Source organism: Oculina patagonica, chromosome 14 (genome assembly GCF_052425735.1).
Source record: "Oculina patagonica isolate OP01 chromosome 14, crgOcupat, whole genome shotgun sequence".
Lineage (NCBI taxonomy): Eukaryota > Metazoa > Cnidaria > Anthozoa > Scleractinia > Oculinidae > Oculina > Oculina patagonica.
The window spans coordinates 148,936-169,409 of NC_135771.1; the positions used below are offsets into that span (position 1 = coordinate 148,936).

Consider the following 20,474-nt stretch of genomic DNA (forward strand, 5'->3'; position numbering starts at 1 on the left):
GTGTTTTACGGGTGTTGCTTTTGCGAAAATTTGCTCTGATTGTATCACGCATAAACCACGGCAAAGCAGATGATTCCAAAAACGGTTTTTCTCGAGAAATTCGTTATAACACTGACAACATAGCGAGTTTATCAACCGAGGAAAATCACATCTCAATTCACACCGCGTGTCCGACTACAGTTCACTAAACTGTCAATCCGACAAAAGACAACTCTGACTGGTTCGCGGCCGGTTAGCGGCAATTAAGCGTGATTTATCATTAATCGCGCCACGTTAATAAAAGGCGAGCACAACATAGCGAGTTTACCGATTGAGAAAAATCACATCTCAATTCACACCGCGTGCTCGATTACACTTCCCAAAACGATAAAAACACGCATTCCTTGCGTGACGCGTTACTCGGGATAATTGTCTTTTGTCCATTTAATCATTTATTTATCGACACTGCCATCTAAAATTACTCACTCTCGTACCAGTACCTTTTCTAAGTGCGTCAAGGCCCGCACTTTCTAACCTGTGGTTACCACTAGTACTACATATAATACTAGGTCACTAGGATATATTGAGGCCACTTACTAACTAATTCACTACAGGACTATTCGTAAAGCAAACTTGACAATTGCATCATCCTCGGGTGAAGGCCTTGAAATAGATTGATAATTTCGTCCAGATCGACAGGCATACTGATACTTGATATGCATGAGAGCCAGTGAGGAGAGCCCATTCTCCTTACAATTTAATACTTTCCCGATACTTTTAGCGTTTTCTTGCAGGGTAATGTAAACGCTGCGACACTGCGACGTTTCCCATTCCCCCACTATTTGCTAAAGGCTGAAAATCAACAGTTTGTGTTTTCAGTCCTCCATTATTGACCTCTCTGTGATATATTTAACGTTCTTTTTAAAATGACCACCACCACCACCAACAACAACTTTTTTCGTACCCAAATTAAAATTAGATATGCATCTATATTAAGACATAGTATTCAGAATTTCTAGATCAAAACAACGATAAAGACAAAGTTTACGCGATCAAGTTTGTATAGTCCCGTCTGAAGTAGAACCTCTGAGATTCTGTTTGTTTTTCTTACTGGCGTACTTTTCTTGAAAAGTAATGTGATATTTTCGTTTTAATTTTACGTCAATCATAAGAGGCCCCGTGGGACTTATTTATGTATAAAACGCGTTTGGTTCGTTAGGACAGCTTTGTTCATGTGGGTTGTTGGTGAGGGTAAAATGGATTTAAGCCTGGTCCTGGTATTTTGTGCTGCGACATTGTCTCTGGTGCACACCAACCATGTCTTGGACTCAGTGCAGCGCAATACACTGCATGCAGACAGTATTATCCAGACATCCTTTGGCTTTCGTGACGAACACGGTGAGCAGACGAAAAGAAGCGAGACAAGTTCGATTGTGTCAAGCCCTCAGAAAAAGCGACGAAGTGTGAGCTCTGATCCATCCAACCTTAAGCTTGCAGCTTTCAACGTACGAACATTTGGTACCAAGAAAATGGCAACACCAGGTGTGCCAGATATTCTTGTCAAGGTTGGTATGTTGTCCTTGCATTTTGTCGATGTTTCAAAAATCTTGGAGAGTGCATCTTACTACAATATAACACTAGCAACACTGGTGGCTCTTGTTTTTTTTGTTTTTTTCGTTTTGATTTTTGTTGTGTGTGTATGGACTCTATCGTTGAATCTCGGAAAGCTTTGTCGCGAGTATCTATACAGTGACGTCACGTGACGTCTGTTGTAAAAGTAAAATTTGTATCGCTCGCTTGTGAGAAAAAATTCATGTTACTCAAGCCAAAAAGTTGCCTTTTGTTTAGTGTTTTTACTGTAACAATCGCCTTTCCACGATTTAAATGTAAACACAAAAGTGAAAATATAGCCAATCGAACTTGCAGAGATGTATCTGGAACTGAAGATCCAGAAATTAGAAGTTTTGCCTTTATGTAGTAGGTTGCATTTCTGGCCTTGGGTTGTGAAAGCGGCAAAAATCGACACGTAAATATATAAGTAAATAAATGCGTGACATAATTTTACGATTTACTATTTTTACTGCTGTAAAGCATCATTTAACTGCTTGCAGTGTCGATTTTTCTGCCAAAACCGAAGTGAACTTGAAATTACTGTCATGCCGCATGAACAAGGACCAACAAGCGGTGAGTTCTTAATGGCGGTGACGACAATACTTCCCGAATGCCGCGCGGCATTCGGAATTCGTTCGTACCGCTCGCGGTTTCTGTAGAATGATAAAGACTGCTGGTAGTATATATTTTTAAGTATTCTTGTCCCATGTGAACTCTTTTTTGACTGCCGTGATATTTGCAGATTATTCTTCGTTATGATGTCATTCTCATTCAGGAGATCAGAGACGCGTCTGGAAAAGCGATTCAACAGCTGCTGTCCTTGGTAAACAAGTCAGTATACACCAAGTCAAGATTAATGTTGTATTTCAATTGCGCGTCAGTTTTTGTGCATGTTAGTGTATTTTTTTTATTCTCCGAATGAATCCTGTAGGTATTCCACCAAAGGTCTGTACAAGATCACCATCAGCCCGCGACTTGGAAGAACCTCCAGTAAAGAACAATACGCATTCTTGTATAGGTCAGTCCCTGATAGTGCGGGTGATTTGAGTTACAATAGCCGACAGGAAAGCAAAGATTTTCCTTCTCCTTGTATACCTATTCCTAGTGAGGACAGCATAAGGAGAATGAGTGTGTCCGTTTTTCTTATGCACTTCTTTTGCTTGTGTTTTTGTTTCCGGGTTAGGGTTGTTTCGATTTGCTTTCTGAATGCTGGGTATCATCTACATTATCAACAAGAGAAGACCTATGCGTTCTAAGTTCTTATCCTTCAGCGTGTACGTGTTGCGTTCTTCATTAGGTACTGGGTGCAGTAACTAGACATGATCAGGCTTACAACTAAGTATGTCTCACTAGCCCGACGAGAGTGGTGACGGGTTGTAGTATACGTTTAATGTGTTATGTGGCTTTGATTACTTTAGGAAGGACGTTTTATCTGTTAAACACACCTATGTTTACGATGACGGGAAAGAAGAACTAAAAACAGACACATTTGAAAGAGAACCGTACATTGTGCACTTTACTTCCACTCGAACTAGTAAGTAAATATCTCGCATTTCTGTCTTGAAGGAATCCTTAGAAAAGATAGAAAATACCATGTTATTAGCCGTTTAAGTACGAGTATGTAGCGAAAAGACTACGCCTTGATGTCATTGTAGAATAACAATTTTCATTTGCAATCTTAACTTGTGGTAAATAATACAACTTTCACTCGGACGATAACTTATAACTGACTCCAAACCGTTCGAGGTTTTCTCCCTTAAAAGTTAAGTTTTAACCTTTTAAGCCGTGTTTTTAATTAAAAATGGCTGAACTGTAACTGGGTTAATTTGTGCGGTGGTTACAAAATAATCCTTGCTTTTCGTGTCTTTATCTTCAGATCTAACCGATTTCGTACTCGTCGCTATCCATACATCTCCGTCCAAAGCTAATCAAGAAATTCACGAGCTTGCCGCTGTGTATGATGACGTCACCAAGAAGCTTGCCATCACAAATGTGATCATTCTCGGTGACTTAAACGCCGCCTGCAGTTATATGAGTGACAGTGATTGGAAGACCAACCGTTTGGCTAATGACAATCGATTTCATTGGCTCATTTCTGACTGTGTTGACACCACTGTGACTGGAGGGCACTGTGCATATGATCGGCAAGTAATTTAGGTTTTTGTTGGATGACAGCTTAGTTTTTTCGTGAGAGCGGTGTTCATGCAGCGCCGGTAAAAATAATTCAGTCTCAGAGTAGGGGGGTGGGTGGGAGGTGTAGTATAAAGCGCTCGTGATGATGACGCACTTCACTCCTCAAATTCATTGTATTAGAAAAGACTATTTTACGCTGTGACAACGAATTTTACTTAGGGGTGTTCTAGTCCTATTAACTTGTAATTGTTTTGTGATAAAGACGAGTTAGAATCCATTTCTTGTACTGTCATAATGTCTTAATCTTTATCAACGTCGACTCGTTTCATTTTATCTGTTATTTTTAGATTCGTAGTTGCTGGAGACGCCATATTAGATGCAGTCAGCGAATCAAGTCCAGGAAGCTATAAATATGATGAAGATTTGAACATCAACAAAACTATGGTAAAGACCCTGTAATCTACCGAGTGGTCATTTTTATTCTGTTAACGCGTTTCATATCAAGACTGGCTTTTTTTTGCTTTTGCTTCAATGTCGGAGTACAATATCCTTTGTTGCAGGGGAACCATCAAAATGGATTTGGAAATAATTTTTAGTAACAAGCCTTAGTAAGGGGAGTGAAAAGCGGACATTTTTTTATAACGAGCTTTTCTCGTACGATAAAATTAAAGGAAAGAATTGGACGTTGGTACGAGTCTGTCTTGTGTATAGTAACAAAATGTGATTTTGAGGCGTCTATACACTCTATTTAGAGATCCATTTTCTAATAAATTACCGAATGTTGATTAATTTCAGGCATTACTTGTAAGCGATCACTATCCCGTAGAAATGCAACTTTACTCAAAAGGTAAGTCTCAGTTCATTTTAGGTTTTTGAATAAACTGATCAATTTCTGTATGTGATATTTGATTCTATTTGATAGCTTCTTTTTTCCTTACATGGTCAACACGACTAACTTGTGAGGTAAATATCTAGCGCAGATTACTGTTAAAAGTTCACCAAAGACAGACAGGTGACGAAAAAATGGAAAGCAAGCCACTTGAGGAAATTATTTTGATTTACCACAACTAACATTATACAAATGTATGGCAGTAAGTTTGGAATTTGTTTTTTCTTTTCTGACAGAGTTAGCTAAAGCAATGGCTCAAATATCCAAGGCGGTTGAATACACTTATAAAATGAAGCAGCATCCAAGCTTGAGACGATCTACTGTTTATGGAATGAGGAAGAAGAAGGCAATCAAAGATGCAGGATTCAAAGTGGAAACAACATACAGTGTGACGTTCAGCAAAGACTTTAAGAGCTTAAAAGAAGCTATGAATGCTATTCGTGTCATAAAAGATAATATGATAAAGGTTAATATGATCTCTTTTGATCAGACTCAAAATGCAGAGTTCCACCTGAATGAAGTATGGGTAAAGGAAAAGCAAACCGGAACTGTCAAGATTGTTTGTAAAACGTCTCCCCAAACAACTTGCTGGATTGCTCTGTTACAAGACTGATGACAAATCGACAGAATCATGAACGGATTGTTTTTTAAGTTCTAAGCGATTATTTCCTGCTCTTATTTCGTGGTTCAATTAAAATAAGACTTCTCCGCACTGGCTGACATTACATTTTTTTGTAGTATGATATCATAGTTATTATTCCAACTCCCCTTCCTGAAGTCCTTCACCCTACCGATCCCCCCTCGCACTTTGCACCCCTCGCTTATTGCACCTCTCACCCCCCCCCTCCTTCCTCTTCTATCACGTTCATTAAAGAGGCAGCTGATCCTTCCCCTCCCCTCCGTTACGCTTCCCTGAGAGCAGATAGAGGTAGGTTAGCACTCATCCCCATACGTCAAACTGACATTCCTCTTTCACATGTTCAGTGATGGCTGCCACTGTCCTTACCGTCCAGTCAACCACTGTGATGTGGCTGTGCGCATGCGTAAGGTACCAAATTAAGAAATCATCTAAATGCACAAACAAAATGACAATAGAAACTAACCTTTTTTAACAAAAAAAAAATATCTAAAAATAACACGCAAACTGCGGTGATAAACATTACGGACAAACGCATTGTTAGAAAAAAATAGACCTTTTACTTGACGTTTCGTATGCTTCAACATGCATCTTCAGAAGCTAGAAGAAACCGTTAAAATGAAAGTACAACTAAATTTAAATTCGAAAAATAACAGGATTGACAGATGACGAAAAACAGATGATGAAAGAGAAAAATAATAATAAATAAAATACAATGAAATAACGATTTGCACAAAACAAATTGTGCAAACTAGTAAAGATAAAAAATATAACACAAACAGCGGTAATGGTAAAAAACATTACCGCTGTTTGTGTTATATTTTTAATCAAGTTAGACAAGTTACGATGGCCTAAAACCGAGAGTCTATATAGTAAAGATACTGAGATTTTCGCTGACACATTATCATTCACCAGGCGCGTAGCTGACGTCAATATTTCAAACTCGATGGAGTGTAAAATAACAGGTATTTTTAGTCATAACAACAATATTTCCGGAGTTTTGTTAACTTGATACATTTACATACCGGCTTAGTACACTAAACGTTTTACAAAAGCTTGACGTGTGCTGCAAAGGCATCTCAGGGTAAAAGCTTAAGCCCCCCACCCCTCGGTTCCACCGTCAATGTACTAAAAGCAGCGTCAAAGCGTCTATATGCACTAAATACACGTATCACCTGGGTCCCCCGAAATTTTATTCCCCGCCTTTCGTCTATTGATACTCCATTTATCAAATCCCGAACGCCTGTCAAGGAAATATTTTTCAACGATGGGATTATTTTTTGCGGGCCCAAGAGAGGCCCGCAACCCTAATCTTGACAGTGACCAGCGGATTGCGTTTTACGCGTGCGCGCCACGTTAATAAAAAGCGAACAGAAAACGGAAGTTGAAAATTTTGTTCTTCCACTAAGAACGATCGGAATGCGAAAAATGTGTCAATCACGACAGTTTGTCGTAACACCGGAAGAGAAAATCTGTTCTCCAAGAACAATTGTCATTCTGTCACATGAAAGATTGCAAACATTACAATTTGCAGACGTGTTTTACGGGTGTTGCTTTTGCGAAAATTTGCTCTGATTGTATCACGCATAAACCACGGCAAAGCAGATGATTCCAAAAACGGTTTTTCTCGAGAAATTCGTTATAACACTGACAACATAGCGAGTTTATCAACCGAGGAAAATCACATCTCAATTCACACCGCGTGTCCGACTACAGTTCACTAAACTGTCAATCCGACAAAAGACAACTCTGACTGGTTCGCGGCCGGTTAGCGGCAATTAAGCGTGATTTATCATTAATCGCGCCACGTTAATAAAAGGCGAGCACAACATAGCGAGTTTACCGATTGAGAAAAATCACATCTCAATTCACACCGCGTGCTCGATTACACTTCCCAAAACGATAAAAACACGCATTCCTTGCGTGACGCGTTACTCGGGATAATTGTCTTTTGTCCATTTAATCATTTATTTATCGACACTGCCATCTAAAATTACTCACTCTCGTACCAGTACCTTTTCTAAGTGCGTCAAGGCCCGCACTTTCTAACCTGTGGTTACCACTAGTACTACATATAATACTAGGTCACTAGGATATATTGAGGCCACTTACTAACTAATTCACTACAGGACTATTCGTAAAGCAAACTTGACAATTGCATCATCCTCGGGTGAAGGCCTTGAAATAGATTGATAATTTCGTCCAGATCGACAGGCATACTGATACTTGATATGCATGAGAGCCAGTGAGGAGAGCCCATTCTCCTTACAATTTAATACTTTCCCGATACTTTTAGCGTTTTCTTGCAGGGTAATGTAAACGCTGCGACACTGCGACGTTTCCCATTCCCCCACTATTTGCTAAAGGCTGAAAATCAACAGTTTGTGTTTTCAGTCCTCCATTATTGACCTCTCTGTGATATATTTAACGTTCTTTTTAAAATGACCACCACCACCACCAACAACAACTTTTTTCGTACCCAAATTAAAATTAGATATGCATCTATATTAAGACATAGTATTCAGAATTTCTAGATCAAAACAACGATAAAGACAAAGTTTACGCGATCAAGTTTGTATAGTCCCGTCTGAAGTAGAACCTCTGAGATTCTGTTTGTTTTTCTTACTGGCGTACTTTTCTTGAAAAGTAATGTGATATTTTCGTTTTAATTTTACGTCAATCATAAGAGGCCCCGTGGGACTTATTTATGTATAAAACGCGTTTGGTTCGTTAGGACAGCTTTGTTCATGTGGGTTGTTGGTGAGGGTAAAATGGATTTAAGCCTGGTCCTGGTATTTTGTGCTGCGACATTGTCTCTGGTGCACACCAACCATGTCTTGGACTCAGTGCAGCGCAATACACTGCATGCAGACAGTATTATCCAGACATCCTTTGGCTTTCGTGACGAACACGGTGAGCAGACGAAAAGAAGCGAGACAAGTTCGATTGTGTCAAGCCCTCAGAAAAAGCGACGAAGTGTGAGCTCTGATCCATCCAACCTTAAGCTTGCAGCTTTCAACGTACGAACATTTGGTACCAAGAAAATGGCAACACCAGGTGTGCCAGATATTCTTGTCAAGGTTGGTATGTTGTCCTTGCATTTTGTCGATGTTTCAAAAATCTTGGAGAGTGCATCTTACTACAATATAACACTAGCAACACTGGTGGCTCTTGTTTTTTTTGTTTTTTTCGTTTTGATTTTTGTTGTGTGTGTATGGACTCTATCGTTGAATCTCGGAAAGCTTTGTCGCGAGTATCTATACAGTGACGTCACGTGACGTCTGTTGTAAAAGTAAAATTTGTATCGCTCGCTTGTGAGAAAAAATTCATGTTACTCAAGCCAAAAAGTTGCCTTTTGTTTAGTGTTTTTACTGTAACAATCGCCTTTCCACGATTTAAATGTAAACACAAAAGTGAAAATATAGCCAATCGAACTTGCAGAGATGTATCTGGAACTGAAGATCCAGAAATTAGAAGTTTTGCCTTTATGTAGTAGGTTGCATTTCTGGCCTTGGGTTGTGAAAGCGGCAAAAATCGACACGTAAATATATAAGTAAATAAATGCGTGACATAATTTTACGATTTACTATTTTTACTGCTGTAAAGCATCATTTAACTGCTTGCAGTGTCGATTTTTCTGCCAAAACCGAAGTGAACTTGAAATTACTGTCATGCCGCATGAACAAGGACCAACAAGCGGTGAGTTCTTAATGGCGGTGACGACAATACTTCCCGAATGCCGCGCGGCATTCGGAATTCGTTCGTACCGCTCGCGGTTTCTGTAGAATGATAAAGACTGCTGGTAGTATATATTTTTAAGTATTCTTGTCCCATGTGAACTCTTTTTTGACTGCCGTGATATTTGCAGATTATTCTTCGTTATGATGTCATTCTCATTCAGGAGATCAGAGACGCGTCTGGAAAAGCGATTCAACAGCTGCTGTCCTTGGTAAACAAGTCAGTATACACCAAGTCAAGATTAATGTTGTATTTCAATTGCGCGTCAGTTTTTGTGCATGTTAGTGTATTTTTTTTATTCTCCGAATGAATCCTGTAGGTATTCCACCAAAGGTCTGTACAAGATCACCATCAGCCCGCGACTTGGAAGAACCTCCAGTAAAGAACAATACGCATTCTTGTATAGGTCAGTCCCTGATAGTGCGGGTGATTTGAGTTACAATAGCCGACAGGAAAGCAAAGATTTTCCTTCTCCTTGTATACCTATTCCTAGTGAGGACAGCATAAGGAGAATGAGTGTGTCCGTTTTTCTTATGCACTTCTTTTGCTTGTGTTTTTGTTTCCGGGTTAGGGTTGTTTCGATTTGCTTTCTGAATGCTGGGTATCATCTACATTATCAACAAGAGAAGACCTATGCGTTCTAAGTTCTTATCCTTCAGCGTGTACGTGTTGCGTTCTTCATTAGGTACTGGGTGCAGTAACTAGACATGATCAGGCTTACAACTAAGTATGTCTCACTAGCCCGACGAGAGTGGTGACGGGTTGTAGTATACGTTTAATGTGTTATGTGGCTTTGATTACTTTAGGAAGGACGTTTTATCTGTTAAACACACCTATGTTTACGATGACGGGAAAGAAGAACTAAAAACAGACACATTTGAAAGAGAACCGTACATTGTGCACTTTACTTCCACTCGAACTAGTAAGTAAATATCTCGCATTTCTGTCTTGAAGGAATCCTTAGAAAAGATAGAAAATACCATGTTATTAGCCGTTTAAGTACGAGTATGTAGCGAAAAGACTACGCCTTGATGTCATTGTAGAATAACAATTTTCATTTGCAATCTTAACTTGTGGTAAATAATACAACTTTCACTCGGACGATAACTTATAACTGACTCCAAACCGTTCGAGGTTTTCTCCCTTAAAAGTTAAGTTTTAACCTTTTAAGCCGTGTTTTTAATTAAAAATGGCTGAACTGTAACTGGGTTAATTTGTGCGGTGGTTACAAAATAATCCTTGCTTTTCGTGTCTTTATCTTCAGATCTAACCGATTTCGTACTCGTCGCTATCCATACATCTCCGTCCAAAGCTAATCAAGAAATTCACGAGCTTGCCGCTGTGTATGATGACGTCACCAAGAAGCTTGCCATCACAAATGTGATCATTCTCGGTGACTTAAACGCCGCCTGCAGTTATATGAGTGACAGTGATTGGAAGACCAACCGTTTGGCTAATGACAATCGATTTCATTGGCTCATTTCTGACTGTGTTGACACCACTGTGACTGGAGGGCACTGTGCATATGATCGGCAAGTAATTTAGGTTTTTGTTGGATGACAGCTTAGTTTTTTCGTGAGAGCGGTGTTCATGCAGCGCCGGTAAAAATAATTCAGTCTCAGAGTAGGGGGGTGGGTGGGAGGTGTAGTATAAAGCGCTCGTGATGATGACGCACTTCACTCCTCAAATTCATTGTATTAGAAAAGACTATTTTACGCTGTGACAACGAATTTTACTTAGGGGTGTTCTAGTCCTATTAACTTGTAATTGTTTTGTGATAAAGACGAGTTAGAATCCATTTCTTGTACTGTCATAATGTCTTAATCTTTATCAACGTCGACTCGTTTCATTTTATCTGTTATTTTTAGATTCGTAGTTGCTGGAGACGCCATATTAGATGCAGTCAGCGAATCAAGTCCAGGAAGCTATAAATATGATGAAGATTTGAACATCAACAAAACTATGGTAAAGACCCTGTAATCTACCGAGTGGTCATTTTTATTCTGTTAACGCGTTTCATATCAAGACTGGCTTTTTTTTGCTTTTGCTTCAATGTCGGAGTACAATATCCTTTGTTGCAGGGGAACCATCAAAATGGATTTGGAAATAATTTTTAGTAACAAGCCTTAGTAAGGGGAGTGAAAAGCGGACATTTTTTTATAACGAGCTTTTCTCGTACGATAAAATTAAAGGAAAGAATTGGACGTTGGTACGAGTCTGTCTTGTGTATAGTAACAAAATGTGATTTTGAGGCGTCTATACACTCTATTTAGAGATCCATTTTCTAATAAATTACCGAATGTTGATTAATTTCAGGCATTACTTGTAAGCGATCACTATCCCGTAGAAATGCAACTTTACTCAAAAGGTAAGTCTCAGTTCATTTTAGGTTTTTGAATAAACTGATCAATTTCTGTATGTGATATTTGATTCTATTTGATAGCTTCTTTTTTCCTTACATGGTCAACACGACTAACTTGTGAGGTAAATATCTAGCGCAGATTACTGTTAAAAGTTCACCAAAGACAGACAGGTGACGAAAAAATGGAAAGCAAGCCACTTGAGGAAATTATTTTGATTTACCACAACTAACATTATACAAATGTATGGCAGTAAGTTTGGAATTTGTTTTTTCTTTTCTGACAGAGTTAGCTAAAGCAATGGCTCAAATATCCAAGGCGGTTGAATACACTTATAAAATGAAGCAGCATCCAAGCTTGAGACGATCTACTGTTTATGGAATGAGGAAGAAGAAGGCAATCAAAGATGCAGGATTCAAAGTGGAAACAACATACAGTGTGACGTTCAGCAAAGACTTTAAGAGCTTAAAAGAAGCTATGAATGCTATTCGTGTCATAAAAGATAATATGATAAAGGTTAATATGATCTCTTTTGATCAGACTCAAAATGCAGAGTTCCACCTGAATGAAGTATGGGTAAAGGAAAAGCAAACCGGAACTGTCAAGATTGTTTGTAAAACGTCTCCCCAAACAACTTGCTGGATTGCTCTGTTACAAGACTGATGACAAATCGACAGAATCATGAACGGATTGTTTTTTAAGTTCTAAGCGATTATTTCCTGCTCTTATTTCGTGGTTCAATTAAAATAAGACTTCTCCGCACTGGCTGACATTACATTTTTTTGTAGTATGATATCATAGTTATTATTCCAACTCCCCTTCCTGAAGTCCTTCACCCTACCGATCCCCCCTCGCACTTTGCACCCCTCGCTTATTGCACCTCTCACCCCCCCCCCCTCCTTCCTCTTCTATCACGTTCATTAAAGAGGCAGCTGATCCTTCCCCTCCCCTCCGTTACGCTTCCCTGAGAGCAGATAGAGGTAGGTTAGCACTCATCCCCATACGTCAAACTGACATTCCTCTTTCACATGTTCAGTGATGGCTGCCACTGTCCTTACCGTCCAGTCAACCACTGTGATGTGGCTGTGCGCATGCGTAAGGTACCAAATTAAGAAATCATCTAAATGCACAAACAAAATGACAATAGAAACTAACCTTTTTTAACAAAAAAAAAATATCTAAAAATAACACGCAAACTGCGGTGATAAACATTACGGACAAACGCATTGTTAGAAAAAAATAGACCTTTTACTTGACGTTTCGTATGCTTCAACATGCATCTTCAGAAGCTAGAAGAAACCGTTAAAATGAAAGTACAACTAAATTTAAATTCGAAAAATAACAGGATTGACAGATGACGAAAAACAGATGATGAAAGAGAAAAATAATAATAAATAAAATACAATGAAATAACGATTTGCACAAAACAAATTGTGCAAACTAGTAAAGATAAAAAATATAACACAAACAGCGGTAATGGTAAAAAACATTACCGCTGTTTGTGTTATATTTTTAATCAAGTTAGACAAGTTACGATGGCCTAAAACCGAGAGTCTATATAGTAAAGATACTGAGATTTTCGCTGACACATTATCATTCACCAGGCGCGTAGCTGACGTCAATATTTCAAACTCGATGGAGTGTAAAATAACAGGTATTTTTAGTCATAACAACAATATTTCCGGAGTTTTGTTAACTTGATACATTTACATACCGGCTTAGTACACTAAACGTTTTACAAAAGCTTGACGTGTGCTGCAAAGGCATCTCAGGGTAAAAGCTTAAGCCCCCCACCCCTCGGTTCCACCGTCAATGTACTAAAAGCAGCGTCAAAGCGTCTATATGCACTAAATACACGTATCACCTGGGTCCCCCGAAATTTTATTCCCCGCCTTTCGTCTATTGATACTCCATTTATCAAATCCCGAACGCCTGTCAAGGAAATATTTTTCAACGATGGGATTATTTTTTGCGGGCCCAAGAGAGGCCCGCAACCCTAATCTTGACAGTGACCAGCGGATTGCGTTTTACGCGTGCGCGCCACGTTAATAAAAAGCGAACAGAAAACGGAAGTTGAAAATTTTGTTCTTCCACTAAGAACGATCGGAATGCGAAAAATGTGTCAATCACGACAGTTTGTCGTAACACCGGAAGAGAAAATCTGTTCTCCAAGAACAATTGTCATTCTGTCACATGAAAGATTGCAAACATTACAATTTGCAGACGTGTTTTACGGGTGTTGCTTTTGCGAAAATTTGCTCTGATTGTATCACGCATAAACCACGGCAAAGCAGATGATTCCAAAAACGGTTTTTCTCGAGAAATTCGTTATAACACTGACAACATAGCGAGTTTATCAACCGAGGAAAATCACATCTCAATTCACACCGCGTGTCCGACTACAGTTCACTAAACTGTCAATCCGACAAAAGACAACTCTGACTGGTTCGCGGCCGGTTAGCGGCAATTAAGCGTGATTTATCATTAATCGCGCCACGTTAATAAAAGGCGAGCACAACATAGCGAGTTTACCGATTGAGAAAAATCACATCTCAATTCACACCGCGTGCTCGATTACACTTCCCAAAACGATAAAAACACGCATTCCTTGCGTGACGCGTTACTCGGGATAATTGTCTTTTGTCCATTTAATCATTTATTTATCGACACTGCCATCTAAAATTACTCACTCTCGTACCAGTACCTTTTCTAAGTGCGTCAAGGCCCGCACTTTCTAACCTGTGGTTACCACTAGTACTACATATAATACTAGGTCACTAGGATATATTGAGGCCACTTACTAACTAATTCACTACAGGACTATTCGTAAAGCAAACTTGACAATTGCATCATCCTCGGGTGAAGGCCTTGAAATAGATTGATAATTTCGTCCAGATCGACAGGCATACTGATACTTGATATGCATGAGAGCCAGTGAGGAGAGCCCATTCTCCTTACAATTTAATACTTTCCCGATACTTTTAGCGTTTTCTTGCAGGGTAATGTAAACGCTGCGACACTGCGACGTTTCCCATTCCCCCACTATTTGCTAAAGGCTGAAAATCAACAGTTTGTGTTTTCAGTCCTCCATTATTGACCTCTCTGTGATATATTTAACGTTCTTTTTAAAATGACCACCACCACCACCAACAACAACTTTTTTCGTACCCAAATTAAAATTAGATATGCATCTATATTAAGACATAGTATTCAGAATTTCTAGATCAAAACAACGATAAAGACAAAGTTTACGCGATCAAGTTTGTATAGTCCCGTCTGAAGTAGAACCTCTGAGATTCTGTTTGTTTTTCTTACTGGCGTACTTTTCTTGAAAAGTAATGTGATATTTTCGTTTTAATTTTACGTCAATCATAAGAGGCCCCGTGGGACTTATTTATGTATAAAACGCGTTTGGTTCGTTAGGACAGCTTTGTTCATGTGGGTTGTTGGTGAGGGTAAAATGGATTTAAGCCTGGTCCTGGTATTTTGTGCTGCGACATTGTCTCTGGTGCACACCAACCATGTCTTGGACTCAGTGCAGCGCAATACACTGCATGCAGACAGTATTATCCAGACATCCTTTGGCTTTCGTGACGAACACGGTGAGCAGACGAAAAGAAGCGAGACAAGTTCGATTGTGTCAAGCCCTCAGAAAAAGCGACGAAGTGTGAGCTCTGATCCATCCAACCTTAAGCTTGCAGCTTTCAACGTACGAACATTTGGTACCAAGAAAATGGCAACACCAGGTGTGCCAGATATTCTTGTCAAGGTTGGTATGTTGTCCTTGCATTTTGTCGATGTTTCAAAAATCTTGGAGAGTGCATCTTACTACAATATAACACTAGCAACACTGGTGGCTCTTGTTTTTTTTGTTTTTTTCGTTTTGATTTTTGTTGTGTGTGTATGGACTCTATCGTTGAATCTCGGAAAGCTTTGTCGCGAGTATCTATACAGTGACGTCACGTGACGTCTGTTGTAAAAGTAAAATTTGTATCGCTCGCTTGTGAGAAAAAATTCATGTTACTCAAGCCAAAAAGTTGCCTTTTGTTTAGTGTTTTTACTGTAACAATCGCCTTTCCACGATTTAAATGTAAACACAAAAGTGAAAATATAGCCAATCGAACTTGCAGAGATGTATCTGGAACTGAAGATCCAGAAATTAGAAGTTTTGCCTTTATGTAGTAGGTTGCATTTCTGGCCTTGGGTTGTGAAAGCGGCAAAAATCGACACGTAAATATATAAGTAAATAAATGCGTGACATAATTTTACGATTTACTATTTTTACTGCTGTAAAGCATCATTTAACTGCTTGCAGTGTCGATTTTTCTGCCAAAACCGAAGTGAACTTGAAATTACTGTCATGCCGCATGAACAAGGACCAACAAGCGGTGAGTTCTTAATGGCGGTGACGACAATACTTCCCGAATGCCGCGCGGCATTCGGAATTCGTTCGTACCGCTCGCGGTTTCTGTAGAATGATAAAGACTGCTGGTAGTATATATTTTTAAGTATTCTTGTCCCATGTGAACTCTTTTTTGACTGCCGTGATATTTGCAGATTATTCTTCGTTATGATGTCATTCTCATTCAGGAGATCAGAGACGCGTCTGGAAAAGCGATTCAACAGCTGCTGTCCTTGGTAAACAAGTCAGTATACACCAAGTCAAGATTAATGTTGTATTTCAATTGCGCGTCAGTTTTTGTGCATGTTAGTGTATTTTTTTTATTCTCCGAATGAATCCTGTAGGTATTCCACCAAAGGTCTGTACAAGATCACCATCAGCCCGCGACTTGGAAGAACCTCCAGTAAAGAACAATACGCATTCTTGTATAGGTCAGTCCCTGATAGTGCGGGTGATTTGAGTTACAATAGCCGACAGGAAAGCAAAGATTTTCCTTCTCCTTGTATACCTATTCCTAGTGAGGACAGCATAAGGAGAATGAGTGTGTCCGTTTTTCTTATGCACTTCTTTTGCTTGTGTTTTTGTTTCCGGGTTAGGGTTGTTTCGATTTGCTTTCTGAATGCTGGGTATCATCTACATTATCAACAAGAGAAGACCTATGCGTTCTAAGTTCTTATCCTTCAGCGTGTACGTGTTGCGTTCTTCATTAGGTACTGGGTGCAGTAACTAGACATGATCAGGCTTACAACTAAGTATGTCTCACTAGCCCGACGAGAGTGGTGACGGGTTGTAGTATACGTTTAATGTGTTATGTGGCTTTGATTACTTTAGGAAGGACGTTTTATCTGTTAAACACACCTATGTTTACGATGACGGGAAAGAAGAACTAAAAACAGACACATTTGAAAGAGAACCGTACATTGTGCACTTTACTTCCACTCGAACTAGTAAGTAAATATCTCGCATTTCTGTCTTGAAGGAATCCTTAGAAAAGATAGAAAATACCATGTTATTAGCCGTTTAAGTACGAGTATGTAGCGAAAAGACTACGCCTTGATGTCATTGTAGAATAACAATTTTCATTTGCAATCTTAACTTGTGGTAAATAATACAACTTTCACTCGGACGATAACTTATAACTGACTCCAAACCGTTCGAGGTTTTCTCCCTTAAAAGTTAAGTTTTAACCTTTTAAGCCGTGTTTTTTAATTAAAAATGGCTGAACTGTAACTGGGTTAATTTGTGCGGTGGTTACAAAATAATCCTTGCTTTTCGTGTCTTTATCTTCAGATCTAACCGATTTCGTACTCGTCGCTATCCATACATCTCCGTCCAAAGCTAATCAAGAAATTCACGAGCTTGCCGCTGTGTATGATGACGTCACCAAGAAGCTTGCCATCACAAATGTGATCATTCTCGGTGACTTAAACGCCGCCTGCAGTTATATGAGTGACAGTGATTGGAAGACCAACCGTTTGGCTAATGACAATCGATTTCATTGGCTCATTTCTGACTGTGTTGACACCACTGTGACTGGAGGGCACTGTGCATATGATCGGCAAGTAATTTAGGTTTTTGTTGGATGACAGCTTAGTTTTTTCGTGAGAGCGGTGTTCATGCAGCGCCGGTAAAAATAATTCAGTCTCAGAGTAGGGGGGTGGGTGGGAGGTGTAGTATAAAGCGCTCGTGATGATGACGCACTTCACTCCTCAAATTCATTGTATTAGAAAAGACTATTTTACGCTGTGACAACGAATTTTACTTAGGGGTGTTCTAGTCCTATTAACTTGTAATTGTTTTGTGATAAAGACGAGTTAGAATCCATTTCTTGTACTGTCATAATGTCTTAATCTTTATCAACGTCGACTCGTTTCATTTTATCTGTTATTTTTAGATTCGTAGTTGCTGGAGACGCCATATTAGATGCAGTCAGCGAATCAAGTCCAGGAAGCTATAAATATGATGAAGATTTGAACATCAACAAAACTATGGTAAAGACCCTGTAATCTACCGAGTGGTCATTTTTATTCTGTTAACGCGTTTCATATCAAGACTGGCTTTTTTTTGCTTTTGCTTCAATGTCGGAGTACAATATCCTTTGTTGCAGGGGAACCATCAAAATGGATTTGGAAATAATTTTTAGTAACAAGCCTTAGTAAGGGGAGTGAAAAGCGGACATTTTTTTATAACGAGCTTTTCTCGTACGATAAAATTAAAGGAAAGAATTGGACGTTGGTACGAGTCTGTCTTGTGTATAGTAACAAAATGTGATTTTGAGGCGTCTATACACTCTATTTAGAGATCCATTTTCTAATAAATTACCGAATGTTGATTAATTTCAGGCATTACTTGTAAGCGATCACTATCCCGTAGAAATGCAACTTTACTCAAAAGGTAAGTCTCAGTTCATTTTAGGTTTTTGAATAAACTGATCAATTTCTGTATGTGATATTTGATTCTATTTGATAGCTTCTTTTTTCCTTACATGGTCAACACGACTAACTTGTGAGGTAAATATCTAGCGCAGATTACTGTTAAAAGTTCACCAAAGACAGACAGGTGACGAAAAAATGGAAAGCAAGCCACTTGAGGAAATTATTTTGATTTACCACAACTAACATTATACAAATGTATGGCAGTAAGTTTGGAATTTGTTTTTTCTTTTCTGACAGAGTTAGCTAAAGCAATGGCTCAAATATCCAAGGCGGTTGAATACACTTATAAAATGAAGCAGCATCCAAGCTTGAGACGATCTACTGTTTATGGAATGAGGAAGAAGAAGGCAATCAAAGATGCAGGATTCAAAGTGGAAACAACATACAGTGTGACGTTCAGCAAAGACTTTAAGAGCTTAAAAGAAGCTATGAATGCTATTCGTGTCATAAAAGATAATATGATAAAGGTTAATATGATCTCTTTTGATCAGACTCAAAATGCAGAGTTCCACCTGAATGAAGTATGGGTAAAGGAAAAGCAAACCGGAACTGTCAAGATTGTTTGTAAAACGTCTCCCCAAACAACTTGCTGGATTGCTCTGTTACAAGACTGATGACAAATCGACAGAATCATGAACGGATTGTTTTTTAAGTTCTAAGCGATTATTTCCTGCTCTTATTTCGTGGTTCAATTAAAATAAGACTTCTCCGCACTGGCTGACATTACATTTTTTTGTAGTATGATATCATAGTTATTATTCCAACTCCCCTTCCTGAAGTCCTTCACCCTACCGATCCCCCCTCGCACTTTGCACCCCTCGCTTATTGCACCTCTCACCCCCCCCCCCCTCCTTCCTCTTCTATCACGTTCATTAAAGAGGCAGCTGATCCTTCCCCCTCCCCTCCGTTACGCTTCCCTGAGAGCAGATAGAGGTAGGTTAGCACTCATCCCCATACGTCAAACTGACATTCCTCTTTCACATGTTCAGTGATGGCTGCCACTGTCCTTACCGTCCAGTCAACCACTGTGATGTGGCTGTGCGCATGCGTAAGGTACCAAATTAAGAAATCATCTAAATGCACAAACAAAATGACAATAGAAACTAACCTTTTTTAACAAAAAAAAAATATCTAAAAATAACACGCAAACTGCGGTGATAAACATTACGGACAAACGCATTGTTAGAAAAAAATAGACCTTTTACTTGACGTTTCGTATGCTTCAACATGCATCTTCAGAAGCTAGAAGAAACCGTTAAAATGAAAGTACAACTAAATTTAAATTCGAAAAATAACAGGATTGACAGATGACGAAAAACAGATGATGAAAGAGAAAAATAATAATAAATAAAATACAATGAAATAACGATTTGCACAAAACAAATTGTGCAAACTAGTAAAGATAAAAAATATAACACAAACAGCGGTAATGGTAAAAAACATTACCGCTGTTTGTGTTATATTTTTAATCAAGTTAGACAAGTTACGATGGCCTAAAACCGAGAGTCTATATAGTAAAGATACTGAGATTTTCGCTGACACATTATCATTCACCAGGCGCGTAGCTGACGTCAATATTTCAAACTCGATGGAGTGTAAAATAACAGGTATTTTTAGTCATAACAACAATATTTCCGGAGTTTTGTTAACTTGATACATTTACATACCGGCTTAGTACACTAAACGTTTTACAAAAGCTTGACGTGTGCTGCAAAGGCATCTCAGGGTAAAAGCTTAAGCCCCCCACCCCTCGGTTCCACCGTCAATGTACTAAAAGCAGCGTCAAAGCGTCTATATGCACTAAATACACGTATCACCTGGGTCCCCCGAAATTTTATTCCCCGCCTTTCGTCTATTGATACTCCATTTATCAAATCCCGAACGCCTGTCAAGGAAATATTTTTCAACGATGGGATTATTTTTTGCGGGCCCAAGAGAGGCCCGCAACCCTAATCTTGACAGTGACCAGCGGATTGCGTTTTACGCGTGCGCGCCACGTTAATAAAAAGCGAACAGAAAACGGAAGTTGAAAATTTTGTTCTTCCACTAAGAACGATCGGAATGCGAAAAATGTGTCAATCACGACAGTTTGTCGTAACACCGGAAGAGAAAATCTGTTCTCCAAGAACAATTGTCATTCTGTCACATGAAAGATTGCAAACATTACAATTTGCAGACGTGTTTTACGGGTGTTGCTTTTGCGAAAATTTGCTCTGATTGTATCACGCATAAACCACGGCAAAGCAGATGATTCCAAAAACGGTTTTTCTCGAGAAATTCGTTATAACAC

The 20,474-nt window shown here is 39.1% G+C and overlaps 3 protein-coding genes across 3 annotated transcripts; all 3 read left to right on the top strand.

The window, feature by feature from the left end:
• The first annotated feature begins 1,213 nt into the window (after positions 1-1,213).
• Positions 1,214-5,324, top strand: LOC144637950 (deoxyribonuclease-1-like). The gene is made up of 8 exons (XM_078497033.1): positions 1,214-1,544; positions 2,333-2,421; positions 2,522-2,608; positions 3,009-3,124; positions 3,467-3,734; positions 4,071-4,167; positions 4,519-4,570; positions 4,849-5,324. The coding sequence occupies exons 1-8, from the start codon at positions 1,236-1,238 to the stop codon at positions 5,223-5,225; spliced, it is 1,395 nt and encodes a 464-aa protein (XP_078353159.1). The 5' UTR covers positions 1,214-1,235; the 3' UTR covers positions 5,226-5,324.
• A 2,674-nt stretch (positions 5,325-7,998) lies between these two features.
• Positions 7,999-12,109, top strand: LOC144637951 (deoxyribonuclease-1-like). The gene is made up of 8 exons (XM_078497034.1): positions 7,999-8,329; positions 9,118-9,206; positions 9,307-9,393; positions 9,794-9,909; positions 10,252-10,519; positions 10,856-10,952; positions 11,304-11,355; positions 11,634-12,109. Exons 1-8 carry the CDS (start codon positions 8,021-8,023, stop codon positions 12,008-12,010), a joined length of 1,395 nt encoding a protein of 464 aa, XP_078353160.1. The 5' UTR covers positions 7,999-8,020; the 3' UTR covers positions 12,011-12,109.
• Positions 12,110-14,785: 2,676 nt separating this feature from the next.
• On the top strand, positions 14,786-18,897 carry LOC144637952 (deoxyribonuclease-1-like). The gene is made up of 8 exons (XM_078497035.1): positions 14,786-15,116; positions 15,905-15,993; positions 16,094-16,180; positions 16,581-16,696; positions 17,040-17,307; positions 17,644-17,740; positions 18,092-18,143; positions 18,422-18,897. Exons 1-8 carry the CDS (start codon positions 14,808-14,810, stop codon positions 18,796-18,798), a joined length of 1,395 nt encoding a protein of 464 aa, XP_078353161.1. The 5' UTR covers positions 14,786-14,807; the 3' UTR covers positions 18,799-18,897.
• The last annotated feature ends 1,577 nt before the right edge of the window (positions 18,898-20,474 follow it).

Excerpts from the sequence above, each read along its gene's own strand:
- LOC144637950 (XM_078497033.1), top strand. The coding sequence starts at position 1,236 with ATGGATTTAAGCCTGGTCCTGGTATTTTGTGCTGCGACATTGTCTCTG. Across the intron at positions 3,735-4,070 it reads GGGCACTGTGCATATGATCG|ATTCGTAGTTGCTGGAGACG; the intron begins GCAAGTAATTTA and ends TGTTATTTTTAG. Across the intron at positions 4,571-4,848 it reads AATGCAACTTTACTCAAAAG|AGTTAGCTAAAGCAATGGCT; the intron begins GTAAGTCTCAGT and ends CTTTTCTGACAG.
- LOC144637951 (XM_078497034.1), top strand. The coding sequence starts at position 8,021 with ATGGATTTAAGCCTGGTCCTGGTATTTTGTGCTGCGACATTGTCTCTG. Across the intron at positions 9,207-9,306 it reads CTGCTGTCCTTGGTAAACAA|GTATTCCACCAAAGGTCTGT; the intron begins GTCAGTATACAC and ends TGAATCCTGTAG. Across the intron at positions 9,910-10,251 it reads CTTTACTTCCACTCGAACTA|ATCTAACCGATTTCGTACTC; the intron begins GTAAGTAAATAT and ends CTTTATCTTCAG.
- LOC144637952 (XM_078497035.1), top strand. The coding sequence starts at position 14,808 with ATGGATTTAAGCCTGGTCCTGGTATTTTGTGCTGCGACATTGTCTCTG. Across the intron at positions 17,741-18,091 it reads TGAACATCAACAAAACTATG|GCATTACTTGTAAGCGATCA; the intron begins GTAAAGACCCTG and ends GATTAATTTCAG. Across the intron at positions 18,144-18,421 it reads AATGCAACTTTACTCAAAAG|AGTTAGCTAAAGCAATGGCT; the intron begins GTAAGTCTCAGT and ends CTTTTCTGACAG.